The sequence below is a fragment of the Megascapheus bottae genome, chromosome 2, assembly GCF_031878675.1.
Source record: "Megascapheus bottae isolate mThoBot1 chromosome 2, mThoBot2.hap1, whole genome shotgun sequence".
NCBI classification, from domain to species: domain Eukaryota; kingdom Metazoa; phylum Chordata; class Mammalia; order Rodentia; family Geomyidae; genus Megascapheus; species Megascapheus bottae.
Window position 1 is genome coordinate 16563537 of NC_143510.1, and position 27464 is coordinate 16591000.

Here is a 27464-nt window from a genome sequence, read left to right on the forward strand (position 1 = left end):
ATGGGTACCAAATCCAAGTCCAACATGGTCTGGCGGAAAGACCGACAGTATAGCGAGAGGAAGTAGGCTCAGAAATAGAAGAGGTGGAGGGTAGTTTTTTTTTTATTAAAGAATTAACATTGATTTTTACATCATATTTCAAATGTGTTTAACAAACAAGTATTCAAGAAGGGACTCTATATATAATCACTGGCACTTAGATTTTGGAACATAATTAAAATCAGGCTGAGGCTTTGTATGTCAGATACATAGTAATCTATGTAATAAAACATGTCTATAGAGTCATAGATTTTTATGTCTATGTAGTTGTGTTTATATTTCCAATACCATGTCTGTAGCATTGGGTATGCAAATATTGAGTCCTCCCTCTTGTACTGTTTGGCTCTAATAGCCACATGCAGCAAAGGATACCATGTAGCTTTTGTTCCTTTGGTCTTATCTCACTCAACATGATTCACTCTAGCTTCATCCACTTCCTTGCAAATGCCATTATTTTATCTTGTCTGATGGCTACGTAGAATTCCATTGTATATATATATATACCACATTTTCTGTATCCATTCATCTACAGTAGGGCATCTGGATTGTTTCCATCGCTTGGCTATTGTGAATAGTGCAGAGATGAACATAGCTGAGCAGGTGTCCTTATCATATCTTGGGTTATGATGTTCAGGATAGATGCCCAGGAGTGGTATGGTGGGATCGTAGGGAAGGTCTATTTTCAGTTCTTTAAGAAACCTCCACACTGCTTTCCAGAGTGGCTGAACTTGCTTACAAATCCACCTGCAGTACAGTAGGGTTCTTTTTTCTCCACAACCCCACCAGCATCTGTTTGAGTTCAAAATCTTGGCCATTCTTGTTGGGGTAAGGTGATAACTTACAGTTGTTTTTAATTGCATTTCCTTTATGACCATGGATGATGAGCATTTTCTCATATGCTTTTCTGCCATTTTAACCACCTCTTTTGATGTCTTTCTTTAGTTCCCTTGCCCATTAAGTGATTGGTTTGTTGGGTTTGGGGGGATTCGTTCTTGGGTTCCCTGTAGATACTGGATATTTTTGTTTTGGGTTTTTTTCTGGTGGGTCATGGGGCTTGAACTCCTCCTGGGCACTGTCCCTATGCTCTTCAGCTCAAGGCTACTGCCCTACCCCTGGGCCTGGGTGTTGTCTCTGACCTCTTCTGCTCAAGGTTACTGCCCTACCCTTGAGCCAAGTCACTTCCCGTTTTCTGGAGGTTAATTGAGGATAAGAGTCAGGTCCTTTTGTGCCTGGGATTTGAACCTTAATCCTCAGATCTCAGCCTCCCTGAGTAGCTAGGATTCCTGGCATGAGCCACCATTCCCAGCGGGGGGAGGGTAGTTTCATTTTTAGAAAGGAGATGGCTAAGTTCCTTCACTAGGGAATAGGAGAGGTCCAAAAAGGAGAGAGGAAGAGTGGAGGGAAGATGGAATGGAAGTCCCTGAGCATGTGTGAGGAGGGGTTGTTCTCTTGGTAAGGGTGTAAAGCAACTTCTGAACAGCCAGATTAAGTTCATCAGCCACTCCTGGGGCCAGCAATGATAGGCTTAGAGAAGATGCGTCCATGCTGTGGGACTTCTGGAATGGGTGTGCGCTTGAGGCTTGCACAGGACCGGCTGTGGAGTACGCAGAGAAAGAGAGAGGAGTTCTGCATGGGCGAACAGGACATCTCTGAGGCTCTCACACTGGTTCATGCCACAAGCCTCTCTCTAAAAGGCCTCCCGAAAGGGACCCAGCATGCTTGGATCCCTTAGCCCAGTAACTGTGGGTTGAAACCTGGAGGCAGGGGCACCTGGGTTCAGCAAGGCCCAGCTTCCTCCTCGTAGCTCTTCTCAGAACCTCTGGTTGTTTTTCTGTAAAATGGGGCTAAATGAGACCATAGAGTGACTAGAGGATCGGAGTGACCTTTGGAGACCCTTTCAGTCATAGTCTGCCAAGGCTGGATTTCCAAAACACTTGAAGGTGACTTTAGTAAGTGCTCATTAAAGTTCTGAGTAAAGAAATAACTCAAGGTATACCTTCTTCCAAGGGTATGGAAAAGCCTACCCACCTAGTAGAGCTGCTTTGAACTTCTTCCTCTTTTTCCACAAGCAGGCAAAGGTCATGGGCTGGGCCAAAGCCTGGAAAAGTCTTTTTTTTTTTTTAATTGTTGGGGTTACAGTTACATTCACCAGGTAGTAGGTGTATTACTTCTCACACATTGCTACCCTTTCTCATGTTTTTGTTCCCATTTCCCTCCCCCCACACCCTCAATCATCTTGTTTTTTCCTCTTCCCTTTCCTATTTCAAATAAATAAACATATATACAATATACCAGGTACTGTATCTGACTTTAGAAAAGCTTTCTATTCAGGACTATTGGCCCCTTACCAAGACTCCCCTACCCCCAAACAGGCTCTGTGTTGCCAGTGAGGGCTGAGACTCCCAGTCTCTAGACTGCCTGGCTCTGGTACTCACTTTCATCTCTTGGTCGTGGTCAGGCACTTTGGTCTCTCAGTCTCGCTATTCCTATAGTGTGTTGCTAACCTCAGCTCTGCCTCACTAGCAGGCTATCAGGAGACTCATGGCAGAAGTTGGGAAAGGAAGTTGAAGGGTTTAAAATTGTTGTGTTGAGCTTGGTACCTACAGCTCCTGCCTGTACTAGTCAGAGGTTGAGATCAAAGCAGGAAAGTCCTGGAGACTTTTACCTCCATTAATTAGCAAAATGCTAGACTGGGGATGTGGCTCATGTGATAGAGTGCCAGCTATGTTGAAGAAAACTGCGCAAGAATTAAAGATTCAAGTCATGGTATTGGTGGGCTTTTTTGAATCTACACACACAAATACTGCTGTGTAGATTTAGGGCAGGGAAGGCAAGAGAATTAAAAAAATCCTAATATGCAAATGGGAAAATTCCCTTGGTCCCAAGAGTAAGGACAGTCTCCGGATCATGTCACGGCTCTGTAAACCTTTGTGGCTCTGCTGGGTTCATCCCTGAGACAACAAGGCAGTGAGGATTGTTGACGTTTCCTGGGTCTAGCCTCCACCCACACAGGTGGAATTTTCCACTTTGTTCTCTTGCAAATATTAATCAAGGCCCTGGCCCATCAACAGTGAATTCATTGTCTCATGAAGAGCTTGCTGGTCTGGCAAATACGAGCTGCCTGCCAGCACTCCTGAAGCTGAGCTGGGAGAGTAGGCGTTGGCATTTGGCCCTTGGTATGCCTTCTTCCCTTCCTCACTCTTCCCTTCCAGCTACTTGGACTCCTCAGCAGAACTGAGTTTAATGCCAGGTTTAAGCTTTTTACCCCGAAGCCAATATTCAGGTTTTGCTCTGCACTGTCAGGGCCACAGAACTCCACACATTACTATGCCTTAGAGGGCGGGGCTGGCTCAGGAAAGCAGGTAGACTCAAGTCATGGTGGAAACTTGGTTGTTCATGCTCTGCCAGCCAATTCACGGGACAAAACCCTACAACTAGTGTGTCCTGCCCATGGCTGTGATCTCTGTGCTGTCTCCTGATGTGTGATGATTGTCGTGTTTGTTATCACATTGGAGTTTCAAAGACAGTCCAGAACACACAGGAGTTACATAGGTATACCCAGTATATATGGGTATACTTTTTCTCTCAGATCCCTATCTATAAACAGGGTGATGGTGTATAAGACAGAACACCTGATTTTGTGGAAATGCAGGGTCAGTCAATGATAGTTGAATTAACCTGTGATTAAGAGAATTAAGATAAAAGTGTGAAGAGGGAATTCAGGCCATTCTGTGGACTTCATAGACTCCCTGTTTGCTGCTGCTATTTTTGTTTTTGGTTCCAGTCATGGGGGTTGAACTTGAGCCTGGGTACTGTTCTGCTTTTGTGTTCAAGGCTAACACTCTACTCTTGAGCCACTGATCCACTTCTAGCTTTTTGGTAGTCAATTGGAGATAAGACTTCCATGGACTTTTCTGCCCAGGCTGGCTTGAACTGCGATCATCAAATCTCAGCCCCTAAGTAGATAGGATTATAGGCATGAGCCACGAATGCCTTGCCTCCATTGTGCTTTTAAGGATGTTAAATGACATACAGTGCCCCTAGATGAGTGATTAGGTTAGGAATTGAAAGTACTTTCTTTAAAAAAAAAAAAATCTGCGCCCTGGAGGAATACCTATAAAAAGACCATAAAGAGAAGACACCCATGTCAAGAGACTGATTGTAAGGCCAACTGAGGCCTGGTGGGTCTCAGTGATAGCATCAGAATAGGATAAACATCTAGGTGACTGATTTCTGAACTGGAACCCTCAGCCCAATCAGAGGACATCAACGCTCTGAGATGAAGACCAACTCCCCACTATTGCCACTTTCTGTCTTCCTTCCTTGCACCTTCCTTTCTCTTCCCATGGTAAACCTCTCTGCTGACTACTACTCTGTGTGTCTCCTTGTGATTACTTAGGGATTAATTTCATCTTTATTCCAAGTTCTTGGAGGATCACAGTGGGTTTGGAAGAATCCTTCTATCAGGGAAATCTCTTTTCCAACTCAGTACTTTCCTGACCTCTGCGTTGTAGTGGCTGAAGCGTGGAAAGGAATCAGCAGTGGCTGTGTGTGTGAACATTGGCTGGCTGATCATGGCTTTAGGGTAGACATTTGGCCCCCCTTCTGGACTGCTTTGCTGGAGTTGCTGCCCCTTGCTGGAGGCTTGGCCTGCCCTGACATGAGCAAATGAATGTAGACTTGTGAATCACATGGGCTTTTACAGAGCTGCTATGCTTAGGAGGCCATGTTTTTTGGGAGTACTAGAGTTACTACTACAGATGGTGGCAGGGAAACTTAGGCACTTTGTAGGCCCCCTGTCATGTTTGATGATGGCATATTTGGGCTCTCTGGCGGATTAATATCTGGTCCATAACATTCTCAGTCTCTCTGTGGTGAAGGACTAGAAATCCATTTATTTGCTTTTTTTTTTTTTTTTAAATCGGTCCTGGGACTTGAACTCTGGGCCTGGGCATTGTCCCTGAGCTCTTGAGCTCAAGGCTGCCAACCTACCCCTTGAGCCACAGCGCCACTTCCAGTTTTCTGGTGAGTGTAGATAAGAGCCTTGTGGACTTTTTGTTTTAGTGCTTGGGCTGGTTTTGAACCTTTATCCTCAGATCTCAGCCTCCTGAGTAGTTAGAATTACAGGGGTGAGCCACCTCACCCAGCTTGCTTTTGAAAATTTAATTACTCATGGTCTGATTTTTTAAATGCCAAAGACATTCACTGTAATAATTAAAGCGAGTCTATACAAAATGAAAGGGCCCTGTCTTACTTCTAGATACATCCATTTGAGGTCACTGCAAAGGCTTGAGAAGTTTCTCAATGTTGCCTTCCATTCTGTACTTATCTTTCATAGACTATTGCAAACAGAGAATGAGCAAGGACCACTCTGCTCTCACCTGCCAGACTATACTGTATCCTGTCATTTGCTGGCTGTGAGATGAATGCTTTGTCGCTGAAATTTAGAAAACTCATTTAGAAAAGTGTGCTTGAAAGAGAGAGCTCCACAAAAGATTAGCAGAAGGTATCAAGCTCCTGAAAGATAGTATTAGCCCTTAGCCAGGAACCAGGCCTCTGCCTCCCCCAGCCCAAGTATCTCTCCCCCTCCCTTTTTTTCCCCTCCCCTGTGGGTAATGGGACTTGAATTCAGTCCCTTAACTCTTATGCCCAAGGCTAGTACTCTACCACTTTGAACCACGGCACCACTTCTGGTTTTCTGGTGGTTAATTGGAGGTAAGAGTCTCACCGACTTTAGTGCCGGGGCTGGCTTTAAACCTGGATCCTCAGATCTCAGCCTCCTGAGTAGCTAGGATTACAGGCATGAACTAGTGGTGCCGGGCTCCCTTCCTTTTTAGGGCTATTTGAGATTCCACACTAACAGCTACAGAAACCCTCTTTTGAATACCCTACAAATTTAGGTGAAGTCAAAATTAAGCTAGAGACTCCACTGCATATATTGTCTGCCTTGTCTGCCTCACCCTCTTGGGATGATTTTAAACCAAGTCCTCAATAGCTTATGTGTTTCTGAAAAAGTGCTATGAAATGAGTTCGCTGCAGGACCCTTATCACATCACCCAGAGATTTCTTCAGATCTTCCGGATCTCCACTCTTCTAGTCCCTAGGATCAGTTAAGAGCTTCTCAGTATGATAAGCAGGTACATCCTGTGCTTCTCTCATAATCTGTAGGTTTTCCTCCTCCTGTCCTACATTCATATACTTGGCCTTCTTGTTAAAGGAATATGTGATATTTTCCCTGCCCAGATTCTATTGACACTGACCTTTTGCATGTTCCTCTGCATTTCCTGTGGTGATCCAGACCCCTGCCACAACTGCAAGGAAAAGCCCCTGCGATTTTAGTCATCTCCCATGTATGTGACATTTGGGTGAAGTCCAAGCTGAACTTCATATCTTTCCGACTTCTGCTGGCTCTGGGGTCCCCTCACACTAAGATCACCCCAGTGCTATGGAGAATTGGCTATGAGTTGGAGCTATCTCAGGGGAAGATTATAATTGTGAGAGTGTGTGTGTGTGTGATTCCTGGGGCTTGAACTCAGGGACTGGTTGCTGTCTGTGAGCTTTGTTATTTATATTCAAGACTATAATTTTTACCACCGAAGCCACAGCTCTGCTTCCTCCAGTGCAGCTGTTTGTTGTGCATCACTATGTGGGAACTGAGGTTCCTAGGAAGAGAAACTTTTATTTGTGGTCATACTAAGGCTTGAACTCAGGGTTTCACCGTCATCTCACTTGGTTTTTTCCACTCACAGCTGGCTCTCCTACCACTTGAACCACACCTCTAGTCTGGCACTTAATTGGAGGTAAGACTCTCCTGGGAGTTTTTGATCTCAGCCTTAGATGTGTGAACCACTGGTGCACAGCTAAAAGAAACTCGACTTTTAATGAAAATTGTTTTAACTTTGAATTATTTTTTTTGATTAAAGAATTTGTTAACATTGATTTTTATATTATATTTCAAATGTCATGTTTAACAAACAAGTATTCAAGAAGGAAATCTCTGTGTACAATCACTGGCACTTAGGTTTTAGAACATAATTAAATTTAAGCTGAGGGTTTCTATGTCATAGATACATATTAATCTATGTAATAAAACATTATGTCTATAAAGTATATAGCTCATCTTAGATTTTTATGTCTATGTAATTAGGCTTATATCTCCAAGACCATGTCCATAACCTTGGGTACCAAAATATTGAGTTCTTCTTCTTATACTGTTTGGATCTAATAGCCACATATAAAGGATACCATGTGCCTTTGGTCTTGACTTATCTCACCCAACATGATTTGCTCTAGATTCATCTACTTCCCAGCAAATGCCATTATTTTATCTTGTCTGTTGGCTATGTAGAATTCCATTGTATATATATACCACAGCATGCATGTGGCCAGTGTGGAGGAGAGCTCTCTGAAGAAATGACTCCTGAATGAGTCCTACAGTCAGGGAAGAGTGGACCAGGTAGGCAGAAATCAGAACACAGGCCTGGAAGAGGGATTAACATGTACGAGGCCCCAGGGGAAGAAGGGAAGGTGGTTCCTTTACCTGGAGCCCAGAGAGTAACTCGCAAGAGGAAGAGAGGGGACTGGCAGGGACCAGGCCATCAGAAATCTTACTATAGGGACTATAGGCCATGGAGAAGTTGATTTCAACATCATAGGGTACCCTGAGTTAGGGTGGCAGGGAGGTTCCTCTGGGAAGAGAGCAGCTGCCCACTGGGCTGTCACTATCGCTCAGCTCAGGCAAGTCTCATCACAATGACCCCTCTTCTTAGCCTCCCAAGTCCTACTGTGCCTCACGCCCTCTCCCCATGCAAATTGTGATCTTTTGGCTCCCCCAAATTGGCTTTGTTGGTTGGACCTGTAGTGGGGTGTGTTCAGCCTCTGACCTGAAATGGGACACATCTCTTGGACTTCTTCCCTCTATGGATTGGGCTGATGGTGATAACAATAATGATGAAGGCCCCCTCTCTGTGTATGTGCCCAGTGCTTTAGGAGGCTCAGAGAGGATGGCTGCTTCTGTTGTTATGTTAGTTTCAATTGAGTCAGTCATTTAACAGTATTCAGACTTGAATTACACTTTCTTGATCCATTCATCTGTTGAAGGACAACTGGGCTGTCTTCATAACTTATATGAATGTGCAAATGTCTTTACTGTATCCTGACTAAGAATGTTCTGGATAGATGCCAAAGAGTAGTATTGCTGGGTCATAGGGCAGGCCTTTCTTTGTTTAGCTTTTTGAGGAAATTTCCAAACTGCCTTCCTTCCAAAGTGGTTGCACTAGTTTGCACTCTCACCAACAGTGTAATAGGGTTCTTCTCCCTTTCCCCACTCGTATCTCTGCTAGTATCTATTTTTTTATTTTAGTGCTTATTAAATTTTGGGGGGGTGGGTGAATGAATGGACAATCGAATGGCTAGCCTTACTGGGGGTAAGATGGAATCTCAGTGTTGTTTTAATTTGCATTTCCTTTATGGCCAGAAATGTTGAGATGTGTTTCTTGGTTGTTTTTGTTTCTTCTAAGAAGTTTCTCTGTTTACTCCATTGCCTGTTTGGTTATTTGGGAGTTTTTAGAGAGCCTTATGTATTGTAGATATTAAGCTATTATCAGATGGCAAAGATCTCTCACACTTAGTAATGATGTTGGTTTTTTGTGCATAAAGTTTTTACTTGGATGGAATCCCATTTGTTAATTCCTTCTATTTTCTGAGCCCTTGGCATTCTACTCAGGAAGTTCCTGTCTATGCCAATAAGTTATAATGTTTCTTCCACTCTTTCCTGTAGTAGTTTGAAGGTTTCAGCTCTTACATTGCGCTCTTTAATCCATTTTGAATTGATATTAGTACCAGGTGATGGGTGAAAAGACAGTTTCAGCTGGAAATATATGAATGTCTTTTTTTTCTTTCTTTTTTTTAAAATGTTGTTTGTTGAAAGTGACTTGTCAAATAATAGATGTCTATAGATATATGGGCTTCTAGTCTATTCTATTGGTCTTTAGGTTTGTTTCTGTGTCAGTGTTTTGTTAGTATGGCTCTGTAGTAAAGTTTGAAGTCTGGAGTTGTGATACTTTGGTGTTACTTTTTTTTTTATTGTCCAGGATTGCTTTGGCTACATGGGAATTTTGTAGTTCTGCATGAGTTTTGAGGTTATTTTAAGAATGACATTGGTAGTTTGATAGGTATTTCATGGAATTTATAGGTGGCCTTTGGCAGTATGGCCATCTTTATGATATTCTGGCAATCTGTGAATACAGGAAGTCCTTCCACTTGCAGGGTCTTCTTCAGTTTTTTTTTTTTTTTTTTAATTTTTGCCAGTCACGGAGCTTGAACTCAGGACCTGAGCACTGTTCTTGGGCTTTCTCAAGGCTAGAGCTCTACCACTTGAGCCACAGCACCACTCCCCACTTTTTCTATGTATGTGGTATCGAGGAATTGAACTCAGGTCTTAGTGTATGCTAGGCAAGCACTCTATCACTAGGCCAAACTCCTGACCTAAAAAACTACTGATTTTTGTGGGTTGATTTTATATCCTACTATTTTGCCATATACAAATTCAAGACTGTTTCAATATAGTTAGGTTTATAGAGGGTTCTTAGCACCTTTTTTTTTATTGCCTCAGACTGACATCCTCCTATCTACACATCCCGTATCGCTGGGATTACAGGCATGAGCCATTGTGTTCTTCAGCTTGATGATTTATTTTATTATGGTAACATATATGTAAAACTGCTTAAATCATTTCAAGTGTACATTTCAATGGCATTAAATATATTTAACATGGTGTATGCTTTATACTATGCCTTACATTTCTGTTTGTTTTGTTTTTTTGTTGAAGAGTTTTGTTTAATACTTCTGAAAAGAACACATACAAATTAAGACACAGGAAAGCATTGGTTCAATACTAATGAATCTGTAAGAATTAGGATATGAGGAAGGTGGAAATGATTTTCTAAACACTTATAATAGTCTTAATAAGACTCTTGTCATTGTTATTGAAGGAGAGCTTCAGCAGATTGCTCAAGGTTTCTTCATGTGCAAGACAGAAAAAAGGGATTCCCCTGAATGATTCCCATGTTACTCTTCCTGGCTTTTCAAGAAGCAGGCCTGCCAGCCTCATCACCAGAAAGGGTGCTGGTTATCTTACAGGCATCTGTCTTCCCACACCCCTCTCAGAATTTCTCTGTAGGCCAGTAGTCAGCTGGCTTCTAAGAATAACACACACTACTGACTTGCAAATCTATGCTAAGGTGACAGGGAAAAAATATTATATATGTAGTCAATTCGATGTAGCTCAAAAGATGCAATACTTTTCTTCATTTTTGAGTAAAAGAAGTTAGAAATCACTTCTCCCCTAAAAAAAAAAAAAAAAAAAAAGCAAATGGCAAATGAATTTCCTTGGAAGTCACAGCCACACATAGAGTGCAACTTAGAAAAGAGGCAGGCAAGATGGACTCCACCCACTTTTATGAACATCATCAAATACTGGATCTACTCAAAGGTGGAGAAAAAAGGCAACTTTCAAAAAAGGAATATGTTATTAAATAAGACGTTTACTATACTCCTTCCCAAGAGCACCAGATAGGGAACACATTTTCTAAATTAGACCTAGGAAGTAGGATATAGAGTTAACCCATCCTCCCCCCTCCACAAAGGGCTGTCAGCTGATTAATTAAAAAGAAAAAAAACCTAAAAAATGCATCCCCCACACATGACTCACCCCCGTGGGGAAAAAATCCTCTAAAATGGAACCAGGGTGCAGTCTCAACAATTCAGAATTAGTCTGTTGTTATAGACACAAGCATGCCTTTTAAACACCACCACCAAAAAAACAAAACAGGTCTTTCCTGCTCTCCCCTCCCCCCAGTTTTGGGCTTGAACTCAGGGCCTGCTGAACACTGTCCTTGGGCTTTCTCAAGTCTAGTGCTCTACCACTTGAGCTTTTTCTGTGTATGTGGTAATGTGGAATCAAACCCAGGGCTTCATGCATGTTAGGCAAGCACTCTACCACTAGGCCACACACCCAGCTCCCCCTCCCCCCTCCAAATATTATTTAAGTTTGATAACTGTATATTGTCAGAAAAAATGATCAGTACTAGTCTTCATTGTTTCAAAAGGTCTTTTCTAGTGATTAATTGGAGATAAGAGTCTCCCGTTCTTGTGCCGGGCCGGCTTTGAACTGCCATCCTCAGATCTCAGCCTCCTGAATAGGATTACAGGCATGAGCCACTTCACCCGGCCACCCACTGTTCTTTTACATCTTTAAATAAAGATGGTGAGACCATGGAAAAACAGACTAGACATCTGTTTGTGGACAACTCAGCATTTATAATCTGTCATAATCTCCTTGCCCTGCAGTATCGAAAAGATCAAGAGTATATGGCTCACCACCAACCATAATGGTGACTGCAGAGTTGTCAAAAACAGTACAGAATCAGATGGAAACTTGTTGTGTAAGACATCAGGAGGCAGATTTTACCAACAGCACCATCTCCCACAAAAACACATTTAATTGTCTGCATGGCAGAAACAGTTTTGTATCCACTTTAAATAATCCACATTTGATGATGACCTCAACTTCTCCGCCAGGGGGTTGGCAGCTCTGCTCTGGGTCTCCTTGACTGCTGGACAGGGGCACACCACCTTCTACTTTCAGAACTTGGCAGTACTCCAAACAGAAACACTGCTCCCTTTAATATTAGCTCCCTGCTTCTCTCCCCCAACTCCTGGAAATGAATGTGATCAAGAATCCCCTTCATCTACTTTCAGTCTTTATGAATTTGTCTATTCTTGGTACCTGTTGTCTATGGAATCACATTCTGGTTGTTGTTTGGTGTCTGGCTTATCTCACTAAGCATAATATTTTCAAGGTTTATCTGTGTCATAGTATACATCAGAATTCTGTTCCTTTTTAAGATCAAATAATAATCCCTTGAATCTATATACTCCATTTTGTGTGTCCACATACCTGTCAGCCTGTTGTGGGTAGTGTGGTTGCAAATAGGGTGTGTCCCTATCTGTTCAATCTGCTTTCCATCTTGTTTTGCTAAGCCCGGGAGTAGAACTGTAATACCCTATGGCTTCTCCATGTTTAACTTTTCGAGTAACTGCTAACTCCCCCGCCTCAGGTGGCTGCAACATTTTATACTGTCACTAGCAGTGAATAAAGATTCCAGTTTCTTCACCACTTTGCCAGTCTTCGTTAGTTTCCATCTTTGTGTTGTAGCTGTAATAATGGGTGGGGAGTGACAGCCCATTATGGGTTTGATTTGTACTTCACTGGTGACGCTGAGAAGCTTTTTGTATCAGTTTATTATTTACATGTCTTCTTAGAAGGAGTTTTTTGTTCAAGTCCTTTTCTATTTGAGAGGATTGGTCCTTGTTACTGAGTTGTAATTCTTTATAATTACTGAATATTAAGACCTTAGCACATGCATGATTTGCAGTGTTTTTCTTCTTTAGTGGATTGTCATTTAACTCTTGAAAGTGATTTTTTGTGTGTGTTTGAGTCTTTACTGCAGACTGAGGTGATCCTTTAGTTTTAGTCTCAGCCTTCCCAGCTGACTACAGGTTGTTTTTTTTTTTTTTTTTTGTTTTTTGTTTTTTAAATCAAGCTTGACTGGTACCTTTACTTGCTTTCTTCTGTCCATTTTTTCCTCTTCCCCCCTCTTTTTCCTCCTCTCCCCTCTTTTTTTTCCTCTCCCCTCTTTTTCCTCTTCCACCTCTTCCTCCTCCTCTTCTTCCTCTTCTTCCTCCTCTTCCTCCTGTTCTTCCTCCATCTTCTTTCCCTTTTCCTCTTTTCTTTTTATGAGGTTACTGGGACTTGAGCTCAGTGCCTCTTATTCTCATTCAGTTTTTTCGATCATGGTTGGCACCTGAATGAAACTCACCTCCTTTTCTGGCTTTTTGCTAGTTATTTAAACAGAGAGCCTCATGGATTTGTCTGCCAAGGCTGACTCCGAGCAAGAGTTCCTCTCATCCCAGCCTCCTGAATGGCTAGGATTACAGCTTTGACTTGAGTTCTTCCTTCTGAAATGTTACTCAGAGTTGGGTTTTTTTTTCCAGTCCAGGGGCTAGAACCCAGGGCCTGAGCACTGTCCCTGGGCTTTCTCAAGGCCAAAGCTCAACCACTTGAGCCACAGTACCACTTCTGGCTTTTTCTATGTATGTGGTACTGAGAAATTGAACCCTGATCTTCGTGCATTCTAGGCAAGCTCTCTACCACTAGGCCAAACTCCTGGCCCTGAAAGCGATTTTTTTTTTAAATGCATAAATGTTTGTGTCTGTTTAGCCTTGTGTGGTTAGCTTGGCAAACATAGACAGCCACTCTTTATCAGTGAGTAACATTCCCAGTCCCCAAAGCATTAAATTTTGATGAAGTATGGTTTATTTTTTCTTAAAATTAAAAAATATACACTAATTTGCAAGACGGTTCCATTGTGATACATGGATTGTACTTTGAACAAGTTTACCACCTCTATTATATTGCCTTAACCCCTCTCTTTTCTTTCTTCTTTTTCCAACAACATTTTTATTTTGTACTTTATCTTATTTTCTTATTTACTTATTTTTGTGCCTGCCCTGGGGCTTGAAACTCGAGGAATGGCACACACACACACACACACACACACACACACACACACAGACATACATACACGTGCACATCCACAAAATCAGCAACATTTTGTATTTTTTCATGTATACATCTTTAACTGTTGGTTAAATTTATGCTTAATACATTGCTGTTTTTAATGTCTTTGTAAATGGAATTATCTCCATTTCTTTTTGAATTTGTTTCTCATTACTGTAGAAAAAAGTAATTTTTTTCTTGTGCTGGTGCTGGAACTTGAACTCATGGCCAGGATTGTGTCTCAGCTTTTTAGCTCAAGGATGGCTCTCTACCACTTAGGCCACATTTCCACTTTGGGGTTTTTGTTTTTATTTTTATTTATTTATGTTAATTAGAGAAAAAATAGATGAGTCTCAAAGATTTGTCTGCCTGGGCTGGGTTTGAACCTTGATTCTCAGCTCTGTCTCAGCCTCCCGAGTAGCTAGGATTGTGGATATGAGCCACCAGGGCCTGGATAAATCTAATTTTATATGTCAGTTTTGTATGTTACAGCTCTGCTACATTTGCTCTTTGTGTGTGTGTGTGTGTGTGTGTGTGTGTGTGTGTGTGTAAATTTTGGTTTCTATGTATAGGATTCTGTTATCTGTAAACAGAGATAATGTTATTACTTCCTAGTTTCTTTTTTCCCTTTTTTTGCTTTAGTTGTTTTGGCAAGTACATGTAATATTATATGTTTGCGTAGTGCATAGAAATGGCGAAGGCAAGCACCGGAGTCCTGTTCCTGAATACAGAGGAAAAGTTTCTGAGATCCACCATCAAGTACCACTATAAAGCTTGATCACTGTTGCTATAAGAGCAAACTTTTATCTTCATCAGCTTTCTCTTTTGTTTTTTTATTATCTCTGCTGGAATCTTTATTTCCTTCCTTCTGCTAGCTCTTGGTTTAGTTGTTCTAGTTCTTTCAGAGGAAAGGCATTTGTGAGTTTCCTGCTCTGTACTGCTGTCTTTATTATACCCATAGGGTTTTGTTGTTAAGTTATTGGTATTATTAAGATGTACAGAAAAAGATGTACAGAAAAGGTTACCATTTCATAAGTCAGATAATGAGTTCTTTATTTGGATAGTGTCACTCCTTAAGTTTCTCCTAGTTTCCCCCTTCTTTCCCTGCCCACAAGTTACTCAGGTCATTTTTCCAAATAGTACATCCTGAATTCCACAGGTTTTGATATTTGATGTTTTTATGACATTTTTAATTTTTGTCTTATGACATTTTAGTTTCCTTTGTGATTTCCTCTTTGACCCATAGTTGTTTAAAAATGATGTTTAATTTGCATCTTTTCTGAATTTTTCTGTTTCCTTCTGCTTTTGTTTTATTTCACTATGATCTGAAAAAATTCTTTGTACAATTTCAGACTTTTTGAAGTTTATTGAGATTGGTTTTGTAGCCTAACATATAACATGTTAGTCTACACACATCTGAGGAAAATTGTGTACTCTTTTGTTGGGCTTAGTTGTATATATATATCATATATATATATGATATATATATGTAGAAAGACAGATGTAGGTAGATTTATATAGAGAGATATATAGTGCTGTATCACTGTCAGATATAGATATCCACCTGACATATATATCTAACAGTGATATATCAATATATGTATATATACATATGTGGTATATATAGATATTTATGTCACTATCTGTTATGTCCAGTTGGTTTATAATATGATCATCTACCTCCTTATTAATCTTTATCATTATTTAAATCTGATTATTGAAGTTTTTACTTATTAGGGCAGAGGTTTCTATTTGTTTCTTGAGATCTGTCTGTGTCTGCTTTGTGTACTTTGGGGACTCTGTTTTGTACATATAGAAATTGCATGCCTTAAAATTAATTCAGACTACCACCTCCTGTAAATTTTTCAAACATTTTGACTGTGTTCTTAGGATTGAGCTATACTGATGTGAGATGGTGTGGCTCCTTGTTTGTATGTGTTTTTGCTCATATGACTATAATATAGTTTTTTCTTTGTGTTTGTATCTCTGCCAACCTTTGAAATCATTTTCATTTCCATCCCTTTGCCACCGGATATTACTGGCATTTGCATTGAATCGATAAGTCAGATTGGGCAGAATTTGATATCAAAACAATTGAGTCTTTTCCATGGTTGCTTGATCTATTTAGGCCATCTTTTGTTTCTGTGTCTTGAAGTTTTTCTTTTTTGCCAGTCCTGGGGCTTGAACTCAGGGTCTGGGCACTCTCCTTGGACAGTTTTTGTTCAAGGCTAGCGCTCTGCCACCTGAAGCACAGGGCCACTTCTGCCCTTTTCTGTGTATGTAGTTCTGAGGAATCAAACCCAGGGCTTTGGGCATGCAAGGCCAAGGCAAGCACTCTACCACTAGGCTATGTTCCAGCCCCACGTCTTTTGGAGGTTTCTATTTGTTAAATCTGTTCCTATTTGTATCCTGTTTTTGAGTGCTTGGTCTGTAAACTCTCTCCTCTCTCCTCCCTCTCTCCCCTCTCCTCTCTCCCCTCCCTCTGCTCCTCTCCTCCCCTCCCTTCTCTCCTCCCCTCCCCTTTCTCTCCTCCCTTCCATTCCCCTCTTCCTTCTCCCCTCCTCCTCCTCCCCTCCTCATTCTCCTCCTCTTCCGCTTTCTCCTCCCCTTCTCTTCTTCACTTCCTTCCCTCCTCCCCACCCCTCTCCTTCCCTCTCCTCTCCGTCTTCCACACCCTTTTTTTCTCTCCCCCCTCCCTCTCTTTCCCTCTCTCTCCCCCTCCCCCCTTCCTCTCCCTCTCTCCAGGGCTCACTGGTGGAACTTGTGGGTGGAGCAGGGCGGCCTCTTGGCTGCCTTAAGTTGGCCTGAACAAAGCACCAGCCAAAGGGTCCCGCTGTTGTAGTGGCTCCCTCTGGGCTGCCTGCAGGGGGCCTGACTGGCTTGATTTGAACTTCCCCACCAATTCACAAGGTAGGAAAGCCTGGGCTTTCTGAACTGATCTCCCCAGGTATATGGGGCAAGGAAAAGGGAAAGGAGATGTGAGGCCAAAAAGCAACTCATGGTCAGAGACCCAAAACAGAATCAGATTCTTTATTGAATTTAATTTTAAAATGTACTTATTGCCAATCATGGGGTTTGAACTCCCGGCTCCTACTCTTGCTTAGCTTTTTGCTTCAGGTTGGTGGTCTCCCACTTGGTTGGTGCGCCTCCACTTCCACTAATTTCTATTTCCAGTGCCAGATTTTTGAACTCAGGGAGTGTGTGTGTGTGTGTCCGTCCCAGGGCTTGAACTCAGGGCCTGGCTGCTGCCTCAGAGTTTGTGTGGTCAAGGGTAGCTTCCTCCACTCTGGCTACAGTTCGACTTCTGGCGCTTTTTTTGGTAGTTAATTGAAGTTAAGAGTCTCAGACTTTATTGTCTTTGTTACATTTTAAAATGTGTTGGACCGGGAGTTTGGCCTAGTGGTAGAGTGCTTGCGTAGCATTCCCGAAGACCCGGGTTCAATTCCTCAGTACCACATACATAGAAAAAAGCCACAAGTGGTGCTGTGGCTCAAGTGGTAGAGTGCTAGCCTTGAGAAAACCCAAGGACAGTGCTCAGGCCCTGAGCCTAAGTGTGGGACTGGAAATAAATGTGTTGTTGGTTATTGTGATTTGGGTATATTTATCTGTATATTTGAATAACTTTTATCACATATGGCTTCTGCAAATATTTAATCCCAGAATGTGGCTTGGTTGCTTTTTAAAGTATTTATGCATGCGTGCTGGCCCTGGGTCTTGAGCTCGGGGCTTGCTCCCTTTCTCCTGAGTTGTTCTGTTCCAGGCTAGTGCTTTGCCCCTTGAACCACAACTCACTTCCGGCTCTTTTTGGTGCTTAGTGACAGACAAGGATCTCGCTGGCTATGAGCCACAAAGGATCTCAGCCTCAGTAGCTAGGATTAGAGGCATAAGCAACTGGCTTAAGTATTTTAATGAAATCTGCAAGGTTTTTCTTTTGTAGACTGTACCTTTGGGGTCCTAGCTAAAAAGTCCTTGTCTAACCCGAGCATATTGTTCTGAGTTATATAGCTCTGTGTTTCACATTTGTTTATAGTTTATTTTGAATTTTTGTGAGTACAATGTCTGTTTCTGTTTCTGTGTGTATTTGTGTACAGTGGTTGTAACACCCTTTGCTTAAAAGACCATTTTTGCTGCTTTGTATTGTCTTTACTCCTTTGTCAACCATCACTGTATGTGTTTATATGTGTTTATTATTTCTGGGCTTTCTATTCTGTTATATTGATGTATCTGTCTACCAATACCAAACTGTCTTGATTACTGGAGATTCATAGTAAGTTCTAAGTTCTGGTAGTCTCAGTGTATTTTTTCTCTGAACATTGTGTTGGCTATCCGCAGTCTTTTGCCCCTGTGTGTAAATATTGGGCCAGTTTATAGATGCCCATAAGACCACTTAGTTTGGTTTTTCTTTGGTTTGCATTGAATTTGTTAAGTTGAAAGGAATTGACATCTGATAATACTGAGTCCATGGTATTTTACAAACATGAAAAGCTCTCCATTTATTCAGACTTACTGTCCAGGCTGGCTTTGAACCATGATCCTCAGATCTTAGCCCCCTGAAGAGTTAATATTAAGCCAGATGAATCACTGTCACCTGGCTTGATAGATGGGTTTACCAGTTACTCCTTTAAAGACTTATTTTTCTTCGCAAACACTTTTGAGATCAAAGGCATGTCCTCTACCTGCCCCCACTAAGGATCTTTCCTTAAGATATTCTTGAAGCCAGGTGCTGGTGGCTCATGCCTGTAATCCTAGCTGCTCAGGAGGCAGAGATCAAAGGGTTGTGATTTGAAGCCAGCCTGGGAAGAAAAGTCTGTGAGACTCTTTATCTCCAATAAACTACTCCAAAAAAGCTCGAAGGGGCACTGTGGCTCAAGTGAATAAAAAAGCTCTGGGTGCCAGGAAGAGGAGGAGAGGAGGGGGAGCGGGAGAGGAAGAGAAAGGTAGGAGGGGGAGAGGAGGAGAAGGAAAGGAGAGAGGAGGAGCAGGAGGAGGAGGAATAGAGAAGTGGGGAGAAAGAGGTGGGGCATGAAGAAAGAAAAGACAAAAAGAGCTCAGTCTGGTCTTTTCTACTTGCCCTTCAGAAACTCTGAGCGAGCCAGAGGGAGAGAGAAAGGAAGAGGGAGGGAGGGAGGGAGGGCGGGAGAGAGAGACAGAGAGAGTGAGTGATGAAGCTTGAACTGGGCCTGGGTACTGTTGCAGAGCTCTTCAGCCCTACCCCTGGAACCAAACTCCTACTTCCTCCATCTGCCACCCTCCTCTTCCTCCTCCACTCCGCCTGCTTTGTTCCTCCTCTCCTCCTCCCCCTCCTTTTCCACCCCTCTTCTTCCTACCTTCCCCTTCCCCCAGTTCCTCCTCCCCTTCTCATACTACTCTCCTCCTCCCCCTCCTACTACACTTCCCCACCTACTCCTCCACCCCCCTCCTCCCTGGTTCCTCCTTCTACTCATCTTCCTTCTCCCTTCTCCCCTCCCCCTCCTCCTACTTCCTCACTTACTCCTCCCCTCAACAACCTCCTCTCCTCCACTTCCTCCTCATGCTCCTGTGCCTCCTCCACTCCTCCCCTTCCCCCTCTTCCTTCTCTCCTCTTCTCCTCCTCCCCTGCTCATCCTCTCCTCCCTTCTTCTTCCTCCCCTCCTGTCCTCCTTCCCAATCCACCTCCTCCTCTCTCCTCCTGTTCCTCCTCTCCTTCCCTCCTCGCCTCTCCATCTCTCCTCTCCTGCTCCTTCTCATCCTCCTCTCCTCCTTCTCCTCCCCTCCACTTCCCTCCTCCTCCTTCTACCTCTCCTCCTTCCTCCCTACTCTTCCTCTATCCTCCTATCCTCCTCTGCTTTCTCCTCCTATTCCTACTCCTGTTTCCTCTCTTCCTCCCCTCTTCCTCCTTCTCCACCCTTACTCCTCCTCCCCCCTCTCCCTCCCCTCTTCCTCCTCCTCTCCTCCTTCACTGCCTCTTCCTCTCCTTTTCTCCTCCCTTACTCTCCTCCACTTCCTTCCCTTCCTTCCGTTCTGTCCTTTCTTCCTTCTTCCCTCCCCTCCTCCATCTCTCCTCTCATGCTTTCTCCTCTCCTCTTCCTCCTCCCCATCCTCTTCCTCCCCCTCCTACTATACCTCTTTACCTCATCCTCCACCACCTCCTCTCCTCATTCCCTATCCTCCTGCTCCTCCTCCCCCTCCCGTCCTCATTCCCTCCTCTTCCTTCTCTACCTCATCTTACCCTACTCTTCCCCTCATCCTCCACCTACCTCTTCCTACCCTGCTCCTCTTCCTTCCTCCCTCTCTTCTCCCTTCCCTCCTCCCCTTTCCACCTCTCCTCTTCCTCTCCTACTCTTCCTATCATCCTCTACCTTCTCTCTTCTTCCTCCCCTCCTCCTCCCCTCTGCCTACTCATCTTCCTGCCTCCTTTTCCTTCTCCGCCTCCTCCTATGCCTCCTTACCTACTCCTCCCTTTATCCTCCCCCTCCTCCTATTCCTCTTTTCCCCTCTCCTGTCCTCCTCCTCTTGTCCTCCTCCACTACTCCCTCCCCCTTTCCTCTTTTCTGTCCTCTTCCTCTCATCCTCCTCCACCTCTTCTGCTCATCCTCTTCTTTCCTCCTCCCCTTCTGCCCTCTCCTCTTCCACTCCTATGCTCTTTGCTCCTCTTCCTCCCCACTTCCTGTTCCTCCCCCACCTGCTGTTTCTCCCCCTCCCTCTTTCCTTCCCCCTCCTCCTCCTCTATCCCCCTTCCTCCTCCTCCAGTGGTCCTCCTCCCCCCCTCTCCTCTTCCCCCTCCTGTGCCTCCTTCATGGCCTCCTTCCCATTCCTGGGGCAATGTCCCTGAGCCGCTTTTGCTCAATGCTAGTCCTCTGGAACTGGAGCCACGGCACCACCTTGGCTTTGACGAGCACGTGGTGCTGAGAAGCGGAGCCCAGGGCTCCGTGCCCGCCGGGAAAGCCCTCTTCCCACAAGCCACACGGTGCGCCTTTATCCTTACCATAGCTCAGCGGGGACGGAGGCTTCACGCAAGGGAAGTGGTCATCCGTGTTGTTGGTGCAGCCCTTGAGCCCTAGTGTGTGGTTTGGTGGCAGGGGCTTGCACTCGGGGTCTCATGCTTACGCGGTGGGGGCTCCGCCATCTCGGTCACACCTTCAAATCAGGTCGTGTGTTTAGGCCCAGGCTCGTCTGCACGTGCGTCCCGGGCTTGAGCTCAGGCCTGGGCACTGTCTTGGACTTTCTCCGGGCTGGCGCTCCGCCGCTTGAGCCACAGCACCGCTTCCGGCATGCCGGGCAAGCACGTGAACCACGAGGCCGAACTCCCTGCCCGCAGACGCTTAGCGCCTTCCCCCTTCTGTTCCAGGTGAAGCCAGCGAGCCTCCCGGCCAGAGCAGCATGTGGCGCCTCCTGGGAGCCGCGCCCGGGGCCGCAGCGCGGGGGCCGCTCCCGCTCCCGCCCGCCGGCAGCCGGGCCTTGGCGGCCCAGGCGCGCGCCGGGGCCGAGTTCAGCCACGTGGTGGTGGGCGCGGGCTCGGCGGGCTGCGTGCTGGCCAGCCGGCTGACGGAGGACCCGGGCCGCAGCGTGCTGCTGCTGGAGGCCGGGCCCAAGGACCTGCTGGCCGGCAGCAAGCGGCTGCTGTGGAAGATCCACATGCCCGCCGCGCTGGTGGCCAACCTGAGCGACGACAGGTACAACTGGTACTACCACACGGAGCCGCAGGCGGGCCTGGGCGGCCGCGCGCTGTACTGGCCGCGGGGCCGCGTGTGGGGCGGCTCCTCGTCCCTCAACGCCATGGTGTACGTGCGCGGCCACGCCGAGGACTACGAGCGCTGGCAGCGGCAGGGCGCCCACGGCTGGGACTACGCGCACTGCCTGCCCTACTTCCGCAAGGCGCAGGGCCACGAGCTGGGGCCCGGGCCCTACCGCGGCGGCCACGGGCCCCTGCGCGTCTCCCGGGCCCGCGCGCGCCACCCGCTGCACCTGGCCTTCCTGCAGGCCGCCCAGCAGGCCGGCTACCCCTTCACCGACGACATGAACGGCTTCCAGCAGGAGGGCTTCGGCTGGATGGACATGACGGTGCACGAAGGCCAGCGCTGGAGCACGGCCTGCGCCTACCTGCACCCGGCGCTGGGCCGCCCCAACCTCACGGCCGAGGTCCGCGCCCTGGTGACCAGGGTGCTGTTCGAGGGCGTCCGCGCGGCGGGCGTGGAGTTCCTCAAGGACGGCCGGAGCCACAGGGTGAGTGCACCGGGCCGCGGGCGCTGCCCCCGCGTGTGGGCCCCGCTCCCTCTGTGAAAGAACACGTGGTTCTTTGTCCTTCCGGGCTTCCTTCCTGTAACATCACCTCCGTCTTTCTGCAAATGGTAGGTCACTCTCCACGGCTGATCGCTGTGAACAATACATCCATAATCTCTGCATCATCCGTTTAGGGGCCCTCGGGCTGCTGTAAACACCCACGTGCATCATTCTTGATCTTCCTTTAGAGGTTGATCGCCTTTCTAGTTACCTGGAGCTGGAATTAGAGGGTGCTCTTTATTTGCATTTCCCTTAGGACTAAAGATGATCAACATTTTTTTCATGTCTTTATTGCCTATTTATACTTTGTTCAGTAATTTGCCCACTTATTGGATTATTTTGTTCTTTAGTATTTAACACAGTCTGTGTATTTTATATATTCTGGATGTTATTCTTCTATTGGATGAATAGCTGGCAGACATTTCCTCAAATTCTATGGATAGTCTCTTCATTCTGGCGACTGTCTTTTGCTGTATCAAAGCTTTTTAGTTTGATGCAGCTCAATTTGCCAATTTTCATTATTTCCTAAGCTGTTGAGCCCTATTCAGAAAGCCATTACCTACTTCTGTATCATCCAGTGTTTTTCACCAGTAGGTTTTTGTAGGGTGACAGATTGAAACTAGACTCCCTATCTACGACATTCAGTCTTCTACAGAACCGCTTTTCCTTCCAGTATGGGTTTGGCATCTTTGCCGGGAGACTCTGGCTACAGGGTTTCACCCCCTCCTACCCTACCCCAGGTCTTCTAATTCCGCTCTGTTGGTCCACACAGTTGTTTTTATGACATACCAGGCTATGGATCCAAAGTATAATCTGAAAGCATTGCTCCTTTTGCTCAGTATTGCTTTGGCTATTAAGAGGTCTTGTGTTTCCATATAGATTTTAGGATTTATTTTCTCTGTCAAGAATGTCAACTCAATTTTGACGAGGACTGCAGTACTGTCTGGCTCTAGGCCCACACTCGATTCTCACACACTAGGATTCCATACGCAGGTTGCTTTCCAGATAGCAAGACATACCAGTCTTGAGCCTATGTGCAGACTCTCAATAGTGGCAGCAGTATTCCTGACCTACTACGTGGGTACAGCATCCCAAGTCCATGTCCTCATGCTGCTGAGTACTGGCCCTTCAGGAAGTATGAGCAGGAGCCCCTTGCTTCTTTCAGGTTTATGCCAGCAAGGAAGTGATTCTGAGTGGAGGCGCCATCAACTCTCCACAGCTGCTAATGCTCTCAGGAATTGGGAATGGAGATGACCTCAAGAAACTGGGCATCCCTGTGGTGTGCCACCTGCCTGGTGAGTTCCTCCCTCACTGGGACCTAACTCCTCCCTCACTGGGACCTAACTAGACAAGAAGCAGTGATCCCTGGAATGGTCATTCTTCCCATGAGCCCAAGGGGGTCTCATGGGACTTGAGTAGACACTTACCCTGGACCCCAGCTGGAGGTCCCAGGGTAAGTCCCATAGCAGGAGCAGAACAGGCACATCACCAAGGCATCTCATTTACCGGAAGGTTCCACTCCCAGAACTTTCCATCTACCCCAAGTGTGAATGAGGCAAATTCACGGTTCCAAAGCCTGCGCTCCCTGTGAAGATCGTAGGTGCTCAGGGGGCTGGCTGTCCTTCGTGGTCTGTGGAAGGGCTGGTGCATGCTTGTGATGAGATCCCACAGGGTCTGCACAACATACTACTTCCTTCTTCTGAAGGTTTCCTCCCCTCAAGGGGTGGCAGGGCTTTTGTTCACCTGACTGGTCAACAACCACGCAGTTCACCAGCCAACCAGGCACTTACCAAGTGATGCCTGCTGTGGGCATAGACTGCCTTCTGGAGGATGCTACTGAATGAAGCTGGCCAAGGACACCTTGGTGGCTGTTCTAGGAGGGTGTGACCAAGGTAGATGGTTTTGGAAGCTTTTGAAGGAAGACCAGTCGTAACTGTAAGCCTAGGAATGATTTTTTTTTTTTTGCTAGTCCTGGGGCTTGAACTCAAATCCTGTGCACTGACCCTGAGCTTCTTTTGCTCAAGGCTACCACTTGAGCCACAGCACCGCATCCATTTTTTTTTTTTTTTTGGTTTGTGTGGTAATGAAGGAATTGAGCCCAGGGCTTCATGCAAGCAAACTAAGCAAGCATTCTACCCCTAAGGCACATTCCCAGTGCTGGTGGTAACTTTTAAGCTGAGACCCAGAGAATAAAGAGGATGTGGCTCAGCAGGTGAGTGGGCCGGGGACATTTAGCCTGCTAAGGGAGTGGAGCTGTGGCACTTTCCCTGGGGGAGAGGGCAGCATTTTTTTCCTAACAACTCCCTCTCATGTCAGGAGTTGGCCAAAACCTGCAAGACCACCTGGAGATATATGTTCAGCAGGCATGCACCCGCCCCATCACCCTGTACTCATCTCAGAAGCCCCTGCGTAAGCTCCGCATCGGTCTGGAGTGGCTGTGGGGGCTCACAGGTGGGCATATGCCTCTGGGATTTGGGGAAAAAATGGTCTGTGGGCATTATGGCCTTGGCTTCAGGTAGCTGGATGCCAAGTTGAACCCTAAGCCATGGTCTGACTATCCACAAAGTCTGTGGATACTAAGGTCCTGCTTGACTGGTGTGAGGGCTGGAAGCAGTAGCCCATCAAGGGGTTAGCTGTAAGTGATACCACTGGAATAGAGTCCTGTTTTTCTCATAGGTAGATAGGCTGGTCCATGAGCCAGGAGAAAAGACCCAGAGGCCACCTTGATGCTAGCTGCAGAATCAGCACTTGGTCTTCAACCACTGACTGTCAGCTCTGCCTCTGCCTCCTCATTCATCAGGAGTGAAACGTTCAAGGTTCTCACGCTCTTGCCCTTTGCACTAAGCAGTGGGAAAGCCAATGGGAACACAGAGCTGGCAAAGCTGGGCATATCTGTGATGATTTAAAGTTATGGCACTAGGTGAGACCACCAGGGGGAAAGAGGCCAACCACGGACAGGGCTTGGTGCCTGGTCACAGAATCAAGGCCAGGAAGAGGCAAGGAGCTGCTAAAGGTTAAGAACAGGCACTAGCTGTAGCCAGCCTACCTGCCACACCCTGCCTGCCTCTCCTGCTTGTCTTCTTCCGACCTTCAGGAGAAGGCGCCACAAACCATCTGGAGACAGGGGGGTTCATTCGCAGCCGGCCTGGGGTCCCCCACCCAGACATCCAGTTCCATTTCCTGCCATCCCAAGTGATTGACCATGGGCGGGTCCCGACCCAGCAGGAGGCCTACCAGGTGAGTGGGAGGTCCCTGGGTTGGTGTCCTGTCCCCTGGGGCAGGGCCTTGTCTCCTGCCCTCCAGTGTCTCGGTGTCTAGGAGGGGAGAGAGGAGAGCCTGGCAGGTCAGTCTGGGTCGCTGCCAAGTGATTGTGCCATCTTGAAGGTTTTAGGCAATGGAGTGTAAAGCTTGATGGGAGGAGCCATGTTGTTTTAATCACTTTTGCCAAACTGCATCTGCTCATGAAGAGATGTGGGATCCAGCCACATGGGAAAGCCAGGGCCCAAGCTTGAGTGGTGGAGTTAATAGAGGGTACTGTGGCTGACACTGCTTTCTCTGGATCCTTGTAGGTACACGTGGGTCCCATGCGGGCCACGAGTGTGGGCTGGCTCAAATTGAAAAGTGCAAACCCCCAGGACCACCCTATGATCCAACCCAACTACTTGACCACAGGTAATCCCCGTGGCTCCTTTTGTCTCTCTGGGCCCAGACCTGGACCCATGTGAAAGAATGGCCTTAGGCTCTATTTCCTGACACGTCAGTGAGTTCCAAGTTGCTTGATATGACTTGAGACAGAGGCTCAGGTTTCAGAGCTGTTAGTGCCTGGCCTAGGCCCGCCCTGTGACATCTCCTGGTGCTTATTCCAGCACGATCTAGTTTAGAAGCAGGTCATGTTTCTTCGCAGGGAGCAGCACTCCTTGTTGGGCAGGTCTCGGTCCTGGATGGAACGGGACACTCTCGTCCCACTGGTGGCAGAGCTTGGGTTCTTATCCTTGTGTTCCAGAGGAGTCAGACCCCTGACTGCAGCCTGGCCCTCTGGAACAGGCCCTTTCCATCCTGGTTGTCATCTAACCACAGTAGGCAGGCGATGCATACCTGGTGGCTGTTCTCCATGTCCCATGCTGCGAATCTTCAAGTAGGCCAGCATGATAAAAGGGGGAGCCTCATTTGTCTCTTTTCCTCCACAGAAACCGACATTGAAGACTTCCGCCAGTGTATAAAGTTGAGCAGAGAAATTTTTGCACAGGAAGCCCTGGCTCCCTTCCGGGGAGAAGAGATCCAGCCAGGAAGCCATGTCCAGTCAGATGAAGAGATAGACGCGTTCGTGCGGGCAAAAGTTGACAGCGCCTACCATCCCTCTTGTACTTGTAAGATGGGCCAGCCTTCTGATCCCACTGCCGTGGTAGATCCACAGACCCGGGTCCTTGGGGTGGAAAACCTCAGGGTCGTCGACGCCTCCATCATGCCCAGCATTGTCAGTGGCAACCTCAATGCCCCCGTGGTCATGATTGCAGAGAAAGCAGCTGACATTATCAAGGGACAGCCTGCCCTCTTCGACAAGGATGTCCCTGTCTACAAGCCCATGACCCTGGACACCCAGCGCTAAGGCAGCCAAACAAGAGAAGCCTAGAGGACTGCTCAGCACAGCCCGTGCTTCAGGCTGTCTGGACCATCAACCCAGGGCTACCTGGATAATGTTTTAGGAAATGGGACCAATATTGACCAGTTAACACTCGGTTCAGCGATTCCTCCGTGGGCCCTTCCTTTCCAACCTGAAGGGACAGCCAGTAGAGGAGGGTTAATCCTTGTCCAACTGGCTTCCAATTCAGGGTCCTGCTGCCTTAAAAGAAACAAAACCGCTCAAGACAGCCCCTGAGATGGGGTACTGAACTAGTAGTCTTCAAAGCAGCCAGAGCTGCCCAGCAGGCAGGGCTATGAGTTCTCAGGCACTGAGACTGTTGGGAAGCAGCGAAGTGTGACAAAGCCAAATGTATCAGAGTGAGGATTTGAGATTGGGGGGGGGGGGGGCGATCATACAAATAACTTTTACTAAAGATCTTTGTTATAGAATTCAGTAACTTGTTGGACATACCTTATCCCAGAGATTAAAAGTAAAATGAATTTTGAGTTGGGCTTTCTGAAGACGTCCAAGCCCACCATCAACAGCAGAGAAGTAAAATGAGTTGCCACACGGCACTGGACCCAGAACAAGGAGGGGAAAACCAGCATCCAATGTGGAGTGGATTGAGGAACCTTCCAGACCTTGACAAAAACCTTCCAGAAATACTTTGTTACACTTGTAAGTATACTTAATAAAGTATAATAGAAAATCATTATACTTACTCCTTTAAAAACTTGGCATAGATCTGCATCTTCTTTGTTCCTGTTCCAAGAGGTGGTTAAAAAACAAAATTGTAGGTCTGCCAAGAGATTCTCCTCAGGCAAGTCCTCCACCTGGCCCGTGGTGACTGGCCACAGCTGTCCTCTAGGTTTGGGAGTCACAGTGGAAGGCTTGGGTGCCAGGCTCCCCACAAAGGGTGCTGTC

The 27464-nt window shown here is 46.1% G+C and overlaps 1 protein-coding gene across 1 annotated transcript; it reads left to right on the forward strand.

Moving 5' to 3' along the window:
- Chdh (choline dehydrogenase) lies at window positions 1–27249 on the forward strand. The gene is made up of 8 exons (XM_090352967.1): window positions 1–62; window positions 20493–20680; window positions 20988–21862; window positions 23085–23214; window positions 24236–24370; window positions 25014–25156; window positions 25489–25591; window positions 26107–27249. The coding sequence occupies exons 1-8, from the start codon at window positions 1–3 to the stop codon at window positions 26523–26525; spliced, it is 2055 nt and encodes a 684-aa protein (XP_090209093.1). The 3' UTR covers window positions 26526–27249.
- Window positions 27250–27464: the final 215 nt, after the last annotated feature.